Source organism: Pan troglodytes, chromosome 13 (genome assembly GCF_028858775.2).
Source record: "Pan troglodytes isolate AG18354 chromosome 13, NHGRI_mPanTro3-v2.0_pri, whole genome shotgun sequence".
In the NCBI taxonomy this organism is placed as follows: Eukaryota; Metazoa; Chordata; class Mammalia; order Primates; family Hominidae; genus Pan; species Pan troglodytes.
Genome location: NC_072411.2, coordinates 64,188,231 through 64,204,877, shown reverse-complemented (window position 1 = coordinate 64,204,877; position 16,647 = coordinate 64,188,231). Strand labels below are relative to the sequence as shown.

The following is a 16,647-nucleotide window of genomic DNA, read 5'->3' as shown; positions in this document are numbered from 1 at the left end:
TACAGAAGACTTTAAAAAATTGCAATGTTTTAATTGGTTCACATTAAAGACTCTTAGAAGCTTGAAGAAAAAAAGTCTTTCCAGATGAGCAAGAGGTTGGATAAATGTAATGACATATGGTTTGTTTTTTATAGCTACAATATGCGAAAAATAGTAACATAACACATGTATTCAATGATATATATGTATTTATACATATAAATATATATTCTGCTTGTAAATTATGAGATAAGATTCTTTTGTACAAATATGATTTTGTTTTCTTTCTCTTTCTTGTTCCCTTTAGGAATAAAAATAACAACTGAAACTTAGAACAGTTTTAAACATCTCATTATACCAGGGATCTTGCAAAAGATAAAATCAACGAATGCAAAGCCATGATGCCACACAGTCCCCTGCACAGACTTGTGAGCGGGCTGTCTGCAGGGTCTCGGAGCCTCAGGGCAGGAAGGCTGTCCGTTGATCTTATTACTGAATCTTCCCCCCCACCCCAGCAGGCTTCCTCAGAATCCTTCCAGATGGGTGGGTCATGAACTGATTTTTAAATATCTCTCAGGAAGGGTATTTCTCACATCCTCTGGCAAACTCAGAACTTCCCCTGGAAGTTCTTCTTTTATTACCGCTGGATCCCTGAGCCCATTAAGTCACTCACAGAGATGTGAAGGACATCTGATTATTACATTGTATGTGTTCAATTTTTAACTTTTCAAATGCTCTCGTTAAGTGGCTCTTCAGAGTTAAAACTAATCAATAAAAACTTTTTCCTCAAATGCTATACATAATTTTTCTTTGATCTTTTGAAGGTTCACACCTATTTTCAGAAGACCCTTGTTATGGACCCTTGGATGGTATCTTAATACGCTGTGCTCTTCCTAGGTTAGAGTATTAAATACTGTCCAAGAATAAAAAACAAACCTCAAGCATATCAGGAAAGCTTGACTGGTCACTACTGCAGTTTTATCAAACAGAGCTAGGCAAATCCTAGGGATGGGTATTGAATAACATTGAGAAGAAGGGAGCAGTGATTTTGATTCCATTACCTCTGAGTGGTAGCTTCCTCTCTCTGCCTTCATTGCAGTTGTTTTTCCATTACCTTGGCCCGGCCTAGGCTACTGTTTTCCATCCAGGCTCTGTTGCCACCATGTGTCTATGAAGTTCACTTATTTTACTTAGCTAATCCTTACTCACTGAAAAGTCTAACTCTTTGGCTTCCAAAGTGATAAATGACCAATTAGTCCTAATGGCCCATCCCCACGATCATTCTATTATGGCTTTAACTTTTTAATATGGGAAATTTCAAACATAAATAAAGTAAGCAGAATTGCACAATGAACCCTGTTTATCCATCAGCCAGCTTCAACAATTATCAGTATTTTGCCATGGTTGTGTCATCTGTACCTCCACCCACACCTCAGACTTCTTTTTTTTTTTTGTAACTATTCTTTTTTTCCTTTTAGGTAAAATTTACATAAATTAAAAATCACGAATCTTAGCTGTACTATTTTGATAATCGGATAAACCTGGTAACACATACCCTTATCATAATATAGAATATTTCCATCTCCCCAGAAAGTTCCCTCTTAGGCAATCCTCTCCCATCCTCTTCCAAGAAACAACCACAGTTCTGAGATTTTTAACTTCAATTTTGCCTGTTTTTGAACTTCTATAAATGGATTCATACAGTATATAGTTGTTCATGTCCATCTTCTTTTATGCAGCATAATGTCTGCAAAATTTTTCCACATTGCTGCCTGAGTCAGCTGTTGCTTAATTTTTGTTGCTGTATGAATTCCGTATCACAAATTGTTTATTCTTCCTCTTGTTGATGGATAGTTCAGTTAGTTTTTAAGTATTGTAAATAAAGCTTATCTGAACACTTTTTTACAAGTCATTTTGTGGATATATGTTTTTATTTCTCTTGGATAAAATACCCAGGAATGGATTGCTAGGTCAAAGGGTAATTGTACATTTAGCTCTAAAGTTTTACCTTTTTCCAAAGTAGTTGTACTGTCACTCCTTTTTAAATTACATTTTTTGGTTTGTTTTGAATGGGTAATTCTATCAAATGATCAAACAATCCAAACCACATAGCAGGTATATAAAAGAAGTATTCTTTGCATCCTGTCCCTGTCCACATGCACCCCACTTATCCACACTGCCTCCTACAGGTAAGCACTTTCATCAGCTTCTCATCTATTTTAATTTTTTGACACAATTATGAAAAATAAACACGTATTTCTGCCCCTCTCCCTTCTAAAACAAAAGGTAGCCTACTACATACCCATTCTGCACTTTCTTGTTTTCAACTAACAACATATCTTGGAGTCTTTCCATATTGGTAAATAGATAGCGTCTTCTTCTTTTTTTTTTTTTTTTTTCTAAACAGTGCTCTATTGCTGGCCCCTTGGATTAGTTCCCACCTGTTACCCTTCTACTCAACCTTGTACCTACATCATTACATATCTACATAGCAATATATGTGGGATAAATGTTCAGAATAGTGCTTTAGCCTTACTGGGCCAAGAACTATAGGTATTAGTCACTTCGATAAGTATTACCAAACCACCTTTCAAAGGAGTTAATATTTTGTACTCCTATCAGCAATGCCTGAGAGTTCTCCCTACCCATAGACTTCCCACCACAGTGCACTGTGAACCTGGATGTTTGCCATTCTCAACTATTCCTAAGTATTCCGAGCAGCTACAGAAAATAAACACACAATAACCCCACAACGCATGGTTTTGTGTAAATTTTTAAGAATTTTGAGGTGGTAAAAGCATTAAGGCAAGCATGAGGTCCTGCATGCAGCTTCATGCAACTGCACAGGTTGTAAATCTGTGGAAATTGTCCTTGGGACTAAACATCATAAAGAAATCATATATGTCACTAGTCATAGACATACAGGGCTACCACTTTCCTTGCCTCACATCTAAATCACTGAATAACTGTATTGATGGGAATAGGCCAAGTAGAGGCTCATGCCAGAACAGTGACAGGAAGAAGATCTGCAAGTCCAAATTGCACTTGAGTTCTGTCTTAATTTCTGACAATGCGGTGTCCATGAAGAAGCCTGACTTGGCCCTCCTAGAGAGGAGAGCAGGACACAATGCAGTGGGGTTCTTATTGCTTATACATCCTCAGAATGCGTACCTTTATGGTACTGGGAGCCCCAAGAATCAGTGTCAGTGGGCTGGAGATAAAGTCACAGGAAATTTTCTGAAACAACTTGGGATAGTCACTTCTAGAATAATGGAAACAAGTAGAGTGGAGGGAAAGAAAAATGTTTGGTAGTTAAATATTGGGAGAGGATAATTACTGAAAGGCCAGTGCTATGCTGAAGGTTTTATATATATGATCTGCAGATCTTCCTTCTTAGGGCTGCTCCACAAACAAGTAGAGTCTGAAAAGGAAAGAGAGAGACAGAGACAGAGAGACAGAAAGAAACATCTGCTCAAATAGACAAATAGACAATGGGAAAAGTAGAACTGAATCTGCCAAAACAATTAAAAATACAGCGAATAGTTGTGTGAAGATTGTAGCCAGAGAGAAGGACAATGTAATCATACATTAAATCAATCCACTCTTTCAAGCTATTACCGTATTTATAAGTATTACTCTCTAGACCTACCTAAGGCTTGACACCTTTCTCTGCTCTTTCACCCCCTCTGCTGGTAGAGTGCCAAGAAGCAGGTCTCAGATCAAGACACCAGCAGTACCAATGAGGAGATAAAGTGAGGCGGATATTTTATGCAGCTGTGCTTCTCAAATTTTAATATGAACACAGATTTCCTTAGGATTTTGTTAAAATACAGATTCTGATAGGCATGAGATTCTGTATTTCTAGCAAGCTCCCAGATGATGCTGGTCCTTAGACCACACTTGGCAAAGCAAGGCTTTCTAGCACCAATAATCACCAGCACAAAAACCCCTCAATGATGTCTTCCAGCCTGACTTGAAACTGATCTCTATGGCCTTCAAGTAGCTCTACATTCAAACGTTGGTCTCATGCACAAATTGAACAGTTAAGTTCATTTGGAATATTTCTCCAGTTGCCTCAATGATTTACCTCCATACAAGTCATCAGTGACATCATGCGGTTGGTTATATTAGAATATTGGAATCTAGTTAGGAAATGTTGTGATGAGTTTGCAATATGGAATAAAATTTTTATTTTAGAAAAGACATTTACCAACCCCTCTCATTTTACAAATAAGGAGGCAGAGACACAAAGAGAATGTGTGACTTGACCAAGGTCACACAGCTGGTCAGTAACAGCAAAACTAAAATCAAATTATGCCGACACTACTTCTTATGCTGTCTGTCCGGATTATTTACCATTTTTCTATTTCTCTACAGTGACCAGAATCATTTCTGCTAAATGTCACAGATCATTAAAGCCTGTGTGGTCGGTCACAAAACTCAGGAAACGTGAAAATATGCATCTCATCTCAACAGTTTTCCTCATATCTCATTCTTTTGTAACTTAGTACCCCACTCTCTTATCAGTAAAATTAGATTTTAAATACATATTAGAAGGAAAAAAAATACCAGATAATTTCCTGTTAGCATCAGCTATCTTGGATGTTTAATCTTCATTTTGCTCCATCCTTTCTGCCTGAATTCCATTTATTAAAACAGGACACATAGGGGTTTAATCAATATCCTTAAATTTTCCACAAACATAACATAAATAAACTCCATGTTGTGAGGAAGAGAGGATTTTTAATACATATGTGTTGAATGAATGATCATTATTTAGATAAATGAATGACTGAAGTGATTGTTATATTCAGGTAAATTCATCATGGCTAGGTAGCAAACCAAAGGCTTGTAAGAACCTCAAATGAGGCCATGCACAAAACAGGGCTGGCCATGGGCTACGTAATTTCAAGGTCTTTTGTCTTCAACATCAAAATTCACTTTAAAGAACTTAAGTGATTTTCATGCGTGATTGAAAGTAGAAGGTGGATTTCCAAGCTGCTCTCTCCATTCCCAACCAAAATCAAAAAAAAAAAAAAAAAAAAAAAAAGACACAAGAGTGCATAAAAAGTTTCCAGGTCTCTAAGGTCTCTCACCCAATGTAAGCATAGAATGCAGATGAGCAAAGTGAGTGGGAGAGGGAAGTCATTTGTAACAAAAACTCATTATTTACAGATGAGAAATTTATATTGTCAGCGTAATATCTGTGAGGCTAAACAGAGCTGGAGAGTATATAAAAGCAGTACGGCTTGGTGCAGAAGTGCAGAGCTTAGGACACAGAGCACATCAAAAGTTCCCAAAGAGGGCTTGCTCTCTCTTCACCTGCTCTGTTCTACAGCACACTACCAGAAGGTAAGATGATTATAAAATTGTAAATCCTGTTTGGCGGACAGTGAAGTATTTTTAAGGGATCAAAATATTATAAATTAAAATGTTGTTCTTTCATCTTAGACTTTATTACTAATAGTACACAGAGAGGAACTGAGATGGAAAAAGTTATATCAAATGCATTTACGTGTACTTTAATATAGCGAAGCCGCAAAGCGAGTTGGAAAAATAATTATATGCAAAAATATAAAATAGAAAGAAAAACAAAGATTCAAATCAATGCACTTGTTATAATACTTAACTGTTATGAGAGTTGTATTTTAAAATAATTGGTAACATTTTGAAGAATAAATATTTTTCTTGGACTTGATAGATCTGTATACTACTTTGAACAGAAGGCGTCTTTTAAAGTAAGCAGAAATGTGTCCATTAGGGAGCCTATAACAGAAATTGCTTTTTACCAATTAAAATCTCTGGTTTTCCAAAAGAGCAAATTAAATATCATCTTTCAAATATTCAAATTTCAGACATCTATCAAAAAATCAAAGTCCATTAAAGCAACTCTTTGTAAATAAAACATAGCGTACTTGGTGCAGAGAACAAGTGTCATCTATTTGGGGGGTTTTCTTTGGATGCATCTGAGTGAAGCCATACATTAATAACTATTTACTATGTATTGAGGACAAATAGTAATAAAATCTAAAATAGCTACCCTCTGCAATAAAATTTTAATTTGTCTTTTTAGATTAGGCTCCTAGAGACAAAAAACAAATTTACAAAGATCTTTGATGGAGTAAATGATTAAGTGGTGTATTTTTCCATACATACTGAAGACCTATTACATAAAATGAGCGAATCAGTTTAAAAAAGGATTTATATGGACTACAATGCCAACACATTTGGGGATAGAACATAATGTCTTCTTTTTTAGGTCTAAGATTAATCTTTCTGTAAGACTTCCTACTTATTATTGTTACCATACTTTCCTTTAAATTTTAGTGGAAATTTGTAGTTCTTACAAAACTGCAGCCTCTCTTTAGACTACCTAAAGAGGGGGGAAATTAATTGGAAATTATTTTCTTATTGAATAAGATTTTGATACTAAAATAACATAAATCTCTACTTTCTCAGCAATTGTATTCAAACAATTAACTCTATTCTTTTTTTTTCACAATTCGATAGACTTTCACAAACAAATAAGTGAGATTTTTAAAGCCAGTTCTTTCTTCAGAAGAAGTCATTTATTGTTGGTAATATTATTAGATACGGAACGCTCACTTCTTTATGTGGTTTATGGTTGTTCTTTCTTCCATCAGCTCCTGAAGTGGCAGGATACCTCCTGCTCTAAATCTGCCTCAATGGAACATAATAGGAGATATTGCAAAACGCTTAGGACTTTGGGTGGAATGAATTTTTTTTTTCAGTCTTGTGAAAGACTAAAAGCTTTTACAAGAAACTTTTCAACAGTGGTATAACTTTTAAAAGAAGTGCTTACTTTAATATTTAAATATTCCTGCAAGCACGGATATAACAGTTGAGAGTTATAATCAGTAGATACTACCTAAATATATGGTAAGGTTTCCAAAGTCTGCCAACCGGTTAAACTGAAGCATAGCAAAATGTCAAATTGGTAATTTGATGTTGATGAATGAAGAAAGGTGAATATATCATTCCTATTACGTTCCTTTGTCTAATCGTCCATTCAATGTACAAAAAACTTAATATTTCAAAGAAAAAAGTTACTGCTGCAGGTATTACAGTGTCTATGTTTTAGTGCCAGAGATAGTAAATACAGCTAAGATATTAAGGAAAAGATTGATAGTTTAAAAATGATAATATTTGTGAAATCCTTATTCCAAACCAAATGTCATTTGCTAAAAATATTCATTCAAATTATTTGTGGATAAGCATAGTCAAACTTGGATTGAAATGCCCGCTTCTCAAAGGAAACACCATTGGGTTTCAAAGTAGCAGAGATCCATGACAAAGACTGGACTTGACGTTCCCATTCAGAAAATAGAAGCGCTTGCTCTGTGGGGACACTCTGTCCCACATTCATGTTGGTCCCAGTCCCCGTCGACACTGCATCATCACATCCTTAACATACTATGGCTTCGCAGGGCATCTGCTTGTGACACAGGGACAAGCAATCAGGTGTATCCTATAACCAAGTCTATGGTGTCACCAGCAGTGAATGACATGTCCTCATCTAAGTCCAATTAGAAAACAACCTGGGGACTTTTATGACTTTAGAAGCAAGCTCTAATTTTCTTTTACATAGTAATCTCTTAGTTTTTTAGTTGTGATTGTTCGCGTTGCCAGAAGCATTAGTTCTTGTTGCAAATTGCTTGTCTTTAAAATGATTTTTTCCCTTTAATTTAGAACAGGTCAAAGCACCCTAAAATACCTCAAATCTGTTGGCCGCTTTATAATTACAAAGTCTAGACCAAGTTACACTATTTAAAATATAAATGAATAATACATCTGAACCGACAGCTGGTATGCCAAGTTGTAGCCTGAGGCTGCTTTAAGATGGTTGAAATGCAGTATAATGTAAATGCTTGGAAGTGAAGGACTATTAATTGAAAGCCAGACTGATAGTGAGGGGGGTGGCATGATGGATAAGGTGCCATTCAGGCTAACCATATGTAGCATATCTTCTACAGTGGGTATTTTAAATGTTGATTGTGGACATTTTAATTTCCAGTCTGGAAATGAGCCTTCTAATTATTAAACAGAAGTGTCCCTACATTAATGAAAAAGCTTAATGGTGGAACACATCTTTTGTGTCCTTTTTTGCCTCCAAAAAATCTGGGGAAATAATATAACCCACTATTTAAAATTAAGCTGAAAATATAATCAGAATAAAAGTGATAACACTAGCTTTTTCTTTCTACTTATGATATTTATCTAGTCAAATCTAACTAATTTAGCCTGACATGTTTAAAAATGCTTGCCTGCCCCCCTCACCCTACCCCCATTCTGTGTTCTGACAGACAGCAGAAATGAAAAGCATTTACTTTGTGGCTGGATTGTTTGTAATGCTGGTACAAGGCAGCTGGCAACGTTCCCTTCAAGACACAGAGGAGAAATCCAGGTATTAAATCCGTAGTCTCGAACTAACATATCAATATGGTTGGAATAAAGCCTGTGAAAACTATGATTAGTGAATAAGGTCTCAGTAATTTAGAACAAATATTCGGCACAATGATCAAATGTTTAAAGTATCCTTGTGATAAAAGCAGACTTTGTTGGAGTGTAGATCAGAGTTTGTGTTTTTTATAATAAAAGGGGAGAGAAATGTTGAAAAACATGTTACATGGGAAATTATAGCTCCTTGAAATCTACAGATGATCCTATCTATCAATTCATTACTCACACACTGCATAATAGATTGCTTCAATTATTCACACCAACTCTTTTCTCTTTTTTCCTCCTTTAAAAAATAGCATTATTTCTTCCTAAATGTAAAAGCCATACATGTTCATGATGGAAAGTATGAAAAATATGCAAAAAATATTAAGTACTCAAAATTCCTCTGTCCAAAGAAAGCTATTCAAAGTAAACAAATTTGGTGTATTACTTTCCTGTGTTTTATGTAAACCGTACATAAATATCTCTTGGCTCATTATATGTCTTTGTATCATGCTTAATATCTTAACATTGTATTATTATACACTTTTATTATATTATTAAAAATATTTGTTAAACATGATATTTAATGGCTGCATACTATTTCATCTCATAAATGTACAATATTTGTTTAGCTACTTATTTGGGAAGCTTAAGAGGTCTTAAAATTTATTCCACAAAGAATGTTGCAAACAACATTTTATATACACACTTTCCTACATTTCTTACTATTTTTTGCACATAGGTTTCTAGTTGTAGAAATACTGTGTCAAAGGGTCTGAATGAGTTTAAACCTTTTTTAATATCTTGCCAACTTGCTTTCCAGAAAGTTCATACACATTCACACTCTCATCAGCAGTATAGAAATACTCCTCATAATATCCTCCTCAGCATTCAAGCTTTGCTAATTTCATAGGTAAAAATAGTATCTCATTTCTGAGTATTAATTACATTGACTATTTTCCCATGTATTTACCATGCCAACCAACTGTTGATTAGTGGCATATGGATTATTCATGATACAGTTTCAAATTAGCAAGTGTCCTTTTTCTTGCCTTTCTTTGAACTTCTAGTTGTCTTCCTTCCACTATTAGCCACCATATAACTAGATAATTGTGCTGTTTTCATATTAATATATGCAAAACAAAATTGGGAGCTTAAATCTGCTGCCCAAAGAAATGATTTGGGATTCTTCACTCTTTTAAAATATTCAAGTCACTACTCTCTTCTGTCACTATTAGCATAATCATGAGTAGATTAATTAGTAGAAAAAGATTTGTTTAATCCTATTTCAGAAAAAAAGAAGTCAGTTGAGAAACATGTTTCTAGAATTCAGAATAATAGTGTATGCAACTATACTAAAACGAAGGGATTCTCATGACAAGCTAAGGAAGATCTTTCTAAACTACCTATTGAAATACTCTAGATGCCTGCCTTACTGTTTTATATGGTCTTGTATTTTGTAGTGAAGATGCTTCTCAAGTGAGTCTACTCTTGAGGAGAGATTCATGTTGTACCAATCACTGTTCTTCACAGATCATTCTCAGCTTCCCAGGCAGACCCACTCAGTGATCCTGATCAGATGAATGAGGACAAGCGCCATTCACAGGGCACATTCACCAGTGACTACAGCAAGTATCTGGACTCCAGGCGTGCCCAAGATTTTGTGCAGTGGTTGATGAATACCAAGAGGAACAGGTAAGAGTCTAAGCCTGGCTCAAAACTTGCTTATAAATGTATTAAATAGGTCTAAAATTTCTCTTGACATTATTAAGTTCTTATGCTCGTCAAATAGTGCCCATAAGCTCTGATCATTTTGAAGATATTTTGGGTTGGAGATGCTCTCCTTAGTATTATGCCCCCGAATGTCTTAACCCGCACCCCTCTAAACCACTTACCCAACCTCCAGTGTGACATAGACTTTTAATTATTTTCCCAGTGGTAGTCCTAGCAATATTTACTTGCTTACTCATTTTCCCTTAAAGTGAAAGTTTACTTTTGCGGACCTACGAGGTTACCAATCTAATTTCTACCAAAAGATAGAGCAAATATAACATTCTTTCGTGGGGTTCAAACCCAACATTAAAATTATCCCCCAGCCAAGGGTAAGGAATGGAAACAGATGCATTCCTTTTCTTGTAGAATAAAATCCAAGACATGCATTTAAAATTACAGCCTAGCTGCACAGCATAGAGAGAGAAGGCAGCAAATAAGAACACAAGCCTATCGTAAGGCATACATTTTAATGTTGGATTTTCTTTGACGAGTGTTGGGTTTTTTGCTGCATCTAGGCTACTGGAGGAAATTATCCGCAAGGGTTTCACGGAGATGGTGGAATTTCACAATTTTTTTGGAGGGTGGCCCACAAGGGGAAGGGAGTTATGCATAGAAAGTAGCTGAAGAAATCAAAAAATCAGGAAAAGGACATAGATTTGTCTGGATAGACTGGAGAGGAGAGAGAGTGAGAGTAAGAAAGGAGAGAGAGAGAGAGAGAACAAGCAAGCAGGAGGAATAGGAGAAACAGAGTTGCTAATCAAAGGTTCTTAAAGTAGAGGGTACAGCCACAGGAAGATGGCTATCATGGTCAGAGCAGACACTGGGAGAGGTCCCTGTTAAGGACTACAGTGAAAGGTGAGAAATCACAAATTTATAAAAATGCAAACAACTGTCCTCATTTTCTAGAATGGGAATGCCACAACTTGGTAAATTGATGTAAAGCAATCCTCACACTCAAGCAGTGTTGCCTATGTGTTTAAGATGAGGTGATATGGGGTAATATGTGCCAGGGAGACTGACAGCAGCTGATGGCTCACCTCCACGGTGCTCTGCACACACTCGATGTTGATATGGGGTCATCTTCTTTGCTTTCCTTGTTACTAGCAGGTCACACATTTTCTTTAATCCATTATCAAGTGGTCCTTTTGGTAACAATTCAAGATGGTCCTTTGCTTTGCCTCAAATCAATTAACTAACTCTGACCCCATACTTACTAATAACAAACAGCTGCCTTGCTTGCAAGTCACATAGCGCAGTGGATAGCCTGTATCCATTGAGACTGAAGTCAAAGGTAAGGCAGCTTTAATAACCAATGACATACATAAGCAGGGGATTGCAGATGGGTATGCTGGGAAGGGAGGGGGAGCTTTTGCCCACCGATTGTTATTAGCTCTCTTCCACCAATTTCAATCCAGAACATTAATGTAGCTTCACGACAAATCCCCTAGCAACCCTCATCTCCTAAACTCCCTAAGCCCCTTCTACATAGAATCCTGAACCCAAAGTTGCCACTGCTTATAGGTGAGAACCATATTGCCAAAGAGACAGATCTTCAATTTAACTTTCACATTTCTTTCAGGAATAACATTGCCAAACGTCACGATGAATTTGAGAGACATGCTGAAGGGACCTTTACCAGTGATGTAAGTTCTTATTTGGAAGGCCAAGCTGCCAAGGAATTCATTGCTTGGCTGGTGAAAGGCCGAGGAAGGCGAGAGTAAGTCTGTACATTCTTATTTGACATTTTTTGCCTTGATGCAGAAAATTTAAGACTACAGTTATCTATATATGGATCTGGATTACAGAAGCAATTAGTAGTCTTGCAAAGTAAGGAAATAATTCCTATTGATGAAAAACAGTATATAAAAGTTGAACCCATTTTGTTTTTGATACTAAGTATTAATAATAGAGCCAAACAAGTTACATTTTTATCCCCTTATAGTTGCATTATAATTAGGTATTAAATCTTTGGCCAAACCAGGCCACCTCTGAGAGTAAATAGGATGTTTTTAATAACTACGCTGAGACAAATTTAAACTAGGACTGTTCTAGGGGAGCTAGAGATAAGGAAAAAGAAGAAACAGTGCTGAAAACTTCAAATATGTAAAGAAAACATATAATATTTAAAGCTTAACTTTAAACATTTACATATGTGATCAACATATATTTATATATTAATAAATATTCAGATTAAAATGTGATGAAGACTGAAAGTGACCAAACCTAAGATGTTGATAAAATGATATTCAAAGTACAAATAGGTAAAAACATCCATATATTTAACTACATATCCAATTTTGTATGGGGCTGTCATATAGATATCTACTAAATAATCTAAGTTGAAAAACAACCAAGACCATCAATTACTTGCTTAGATCTTAACACAGCCAAACAGACCCCTGAACCATCTCATTTTCTTCCGATTTTTTTTGGAGAGATGAAATATGAGAGACGGAGAATTTATGTTCAACTCTGATTTTTAAATTAGATTTAAAACAAGCTTACTGAAATTTAAAGAGATCTCAAGATGAAAGAGAACTAGCATAATGGTTGGTTTTTAAAACATTAATAATTAAACTTATAAAACCAATGGTAAAATAGTTTCTCACTCTTGACAATATTTTGCAGTGTTTTAAAGGGATACCAAAAATTCTGCAATGGTAAACCAGTGAAAGAGAAAAATCTAATATAGATGAAGCTTTAACCTCTTAATACTGCATTTTGCAAGGCTGTTCCTGCAAGCTCTGGTTTTATAGGATATGATATATTTAGTTGAATTACAGACAAATTAATAATCTCAACAATAGTTTCTGTATTGTCAATATACTAAAATCTTCAAAACAACCTAGAAGATTGAAAAGGGCATGAAATTATGCAGGCTTGGTATTAGATCCCAGCTCTGCTACTTTCTCTTTCCAGTAGTCACTGGTCCACATGGGTTTTTATCAGGTGTTTCACAGTACACCCTTTAAAATCAGAATCCTTTACTGTTTCTTCAAGACACTTGTGCATGTTACCAGTGGTAGACAATCTATGATCATTTATTGAAAATATCTAATCAAATGCTAATTTTAACACTTATTTTCTTAGTTTCCCAGAAGAGGTCGCCATTGTTGAAGAACTTGGCCGCAGACATGCTGATGGTTCTTTCTCTGATGAGATGAACACCATTCTTGATAATCTTGCCGCCAGGGACTTTATAAACTGGTTGATTCAGACCAAAATCACTGACAGGTGACTGCTTTTTAGTTAATTCTGAAAACCATCAAATTCTCATAAGTACTGATTGTCATACTGCTGCAAGCTGTTCCCCATGTAGGGGGAAAGTCTATAATCTCTTATTATATAGGAAATAATTATGCATGTTTAAGTCATATAACAGTACATCATTATGTTTGTTTTGTATCATTACAGTTTGTATCTATTTATTCATTTATTCCAGAAACATTTACTGAGTGTCTATTAGAGTCAAGAAGCTAGAAACACAGATAGAAATGAAACATGGGAAATGTTACATCATTCACATATTGTCACATTAAAAATTGCTATGTTGAAATTTCAGCACAAAGGTGAAATGCAGCATATACAATATTACATACTTAATTTAATAAGAAGAGTAGTGAGAACTGGACACCGAAAAATACTTATCTTGATGAATTTTGATTTTTTAATAATTATTCATAATTGTTTGATAGCATTGATGAGCAGACTTTAGGATAAATAATCTTTAAATGAAAATATTTTAAGAGTCCAAAGGATGGAGGGATTTATGGACAAAGGGATTAATAAACAACTTTTATCAAAATAAATCATTGAAATATTTTCTGGATAAGTTAATGATATCATCTTATTATAATTATGTTAAATCATTTTCTTTTTTTAATCTCTAGGAAATAACTATATCACTATTCAAGATCATCTTCACAACATCACCTGCTAGCCATGTGGGATGTTTGAAATGTTAAGTCCTGTAAATTTAAGAGGTGTATTCTGAGGCCACATTGCTTTGCATGCCAATAAATAAATTTTCTTTTAGTGTTGTGTAGCCAAAAATTACAAATGGAATAAAGTTTTATCAAAATATTGCTAAAATATCAGCTTTAAAATAAGAAAGTGCTAGATTCTGTTATTTTCTTCTTATTTTGGATGAAGTACCCCAACCTGTTTACATTTAGCGATAAAATTATTTTTCTATGATATAATTTGTAAATGTAAATTATTCCGATCTGACATATCTGCATTATAATAATAGGAGAATAGAAGAACTGGTAGCCACAGTGGTGAAATTGGAAAGAGAACTTTCTTCTTGAAACCTTTGTCTTAAAAATACTCAGCTTTCAATGTATCAAAGATACAATTAAATAAAATTTTCAAGCTTCTTTACCATTGTCTGTTTTCTCTTTACGTCCCCCTTTTTCATGCCCCACTCCTTCCAAGCACCCCTGTTTTCTAAGCTGCAGTCCACAAGTCAAATTTGGTGTATAGGCATGACTTCATGCTTCAGATGGCTGCACAGAACTTTTAACATTTTGAACCAACATTGAAAAATCAGGGTCTTTCATAGAAAACTATTGATTTGTAGTGTCTCCTGAAAAAGTAGGTCATGAGGCAATATTAGACCCAAAAGGCAAGTTTATTCTGTAGCTAAGTAACAGCTGCCTCTTACCAAAGGATCAGGTGCTCCCCAGCTTGTGTAGGGCCCCAGCACATGCCCATGCGTGCTCACACACCCCACCTACATAATGGGGACATCAAGGAACTTACTTCTGGCCCACTTTACTTGCATACTGCACCTGCAGGCATTTGAGTTTGCCCATCATGCCTTGTAGCCTTTCTCCTTGTCCTGCAATGGCCAATACCTTGGGACAGTCTGATAGCGATTGCCAAGCCTGAGACTTTTCTTTGCTGTATTTAGCATTGCCAACTCTCTTTCTCTATCTCTATAGTGCTCCCATAGGGTAGACTTACCCACCAATAAGATTCTAACGTTTACAGATTACTTATATACTTTGATCAGCGGTAGTGAATTTGAACTAATACCTGTAATGATCACTCTTACTCGTTTACATACTGATAAGCATTTCCTGAAATGGATAGAAATCTTAAGACCAGAATTGTCTAACTAAGGTTACTGCTAGCTGTAGGATCCTGAGCAGGTCATATAAGCTCTCTGTAACTAAGTTCGTCATGTGAAAATATAAAGTTAAAATTGTCCAGTCACCGTCATTTCTTAAAGAAGTCTTTGATTATAACTGTTTTTTTGCCTTACAACGAGGTTTCAGTAAAAATAGCGTCCTGAAGTATTCATCCTAAAATGATTGTCACGGAGCAGCTCGGGGCAGAAGGTACCGCTGTATGTGTCAAAATTATGTCTGTCAGCTTCTCCAGAACCAAAACCATCATATCTTCCTCCAAAACGTCTCAGTGAGGGCGGCTCACAGGCCACAAAAGCATATTCACACATAGGGTTTTTGTTTGCTCATTTTCTTATTTTTTAGGTAGAAGATGGCTATGTTGATTGTTAAAGTATTCAATTGGTAAGATCAAAGTATTGTATTTTTCATAGTTTTCACTGAAGGAGCTCAAGGCAACTTTCAGATGTTCACTATGTTTTCTTTTATGCAAAGTGTTGTCTTTACCACCCCTACACCAATTATCCACAGGTGACCTAAAATGTCCCATTTATAACTAAAATTTGATTTGGAAACTCAATATATACCTCTGTGTGCATGTATGCGTACATGCGTGTGTGTGTATGTGTGCGTGTGTGTGTGTGTTTTCATGAAACCAAAGTCAAAACCTTGAGAACATCTCAGGACACACACAGTGAGGCATCAGCCTTCAGAAAAGGGTGCGCTCATACAAAGGAAAGGAGGTGGTCCACTAAGAAAACTGGCACATCGCGGAGGTAAACGGAAGGGAAAGCATAAGACAGTGAATGTGAGTCAAGCCCAAAAGAGTGCCAAGGGTCAAAAACAGAAAAGATAAGTCTGTCCGGAAGTTCAAGAGGCAAACGAAGGGATGTCATTGAAAAAGGAAGCTAAGGAAGTGAGTGAGGAGTCGTTCAAGTGTAGAAATTAAGTTAAATATATCAGTTAGGTGTTATATTTGACTGCGTGTAATATAAACCCAACTACAGAGACTAAACTAATAAAAGGGTTATATGTTTCACAAAATCAGAAGTCCAGAGGAAAGAATACCAAAGGTAAACATGTCAGGGATAGCTCGTGGTCTTTTCCTTTCTGCTCTGCCATCACTAACAAATGGCTTTCCTCCCATGGTAACTCCAGATTGAAGAGTGGCTGCTCCATCTTCAGCTCTCACCTACTTTCCAGGTAAGACACAAAAGGAAAAGGAGAAGGAGAAGAAAGAGAAACAGGAAAAGAAGCTAAAGACAAAAACAACAAGAAGAAATGTAGGCAAGGAGAATTG

At 35.8% G+C, this 16,647-nt stretch overlaps 1 protein-coding gene across 1 annotated transcript; it reads left to right on the top strand.

The window, feature by feature from the left end:
- Positions 1–5,183: 5,183 nt before the first annotated feature.
- GCG (glucagon) lies at positions 5,184–14,687 on the top strand. Its single transcript, XM_003309276.5, has 6 exons — positions 5,184–5,331; positions 8,304–8,404; positions 9,976–10,137; positions 11,795–11,932; positions 13,306–13,449; positions 14,106–14,687. The coding sequence occupies exons 2-6, from the start codon at positions 8,313–8,315 to the stop codon at positions 14,110–14,112; spliced, it is 543 nt and encodes a 180-aa protein (XP_003309324.2). The 5' UTR covers positions 5,184–5,331; positions 8,304–8,312; the 3' UTR covers positions 14,113–14,687.
- The last annotated feature ends 1,960 nt before the right edge of the window (positions 14,688–16,647 follow it).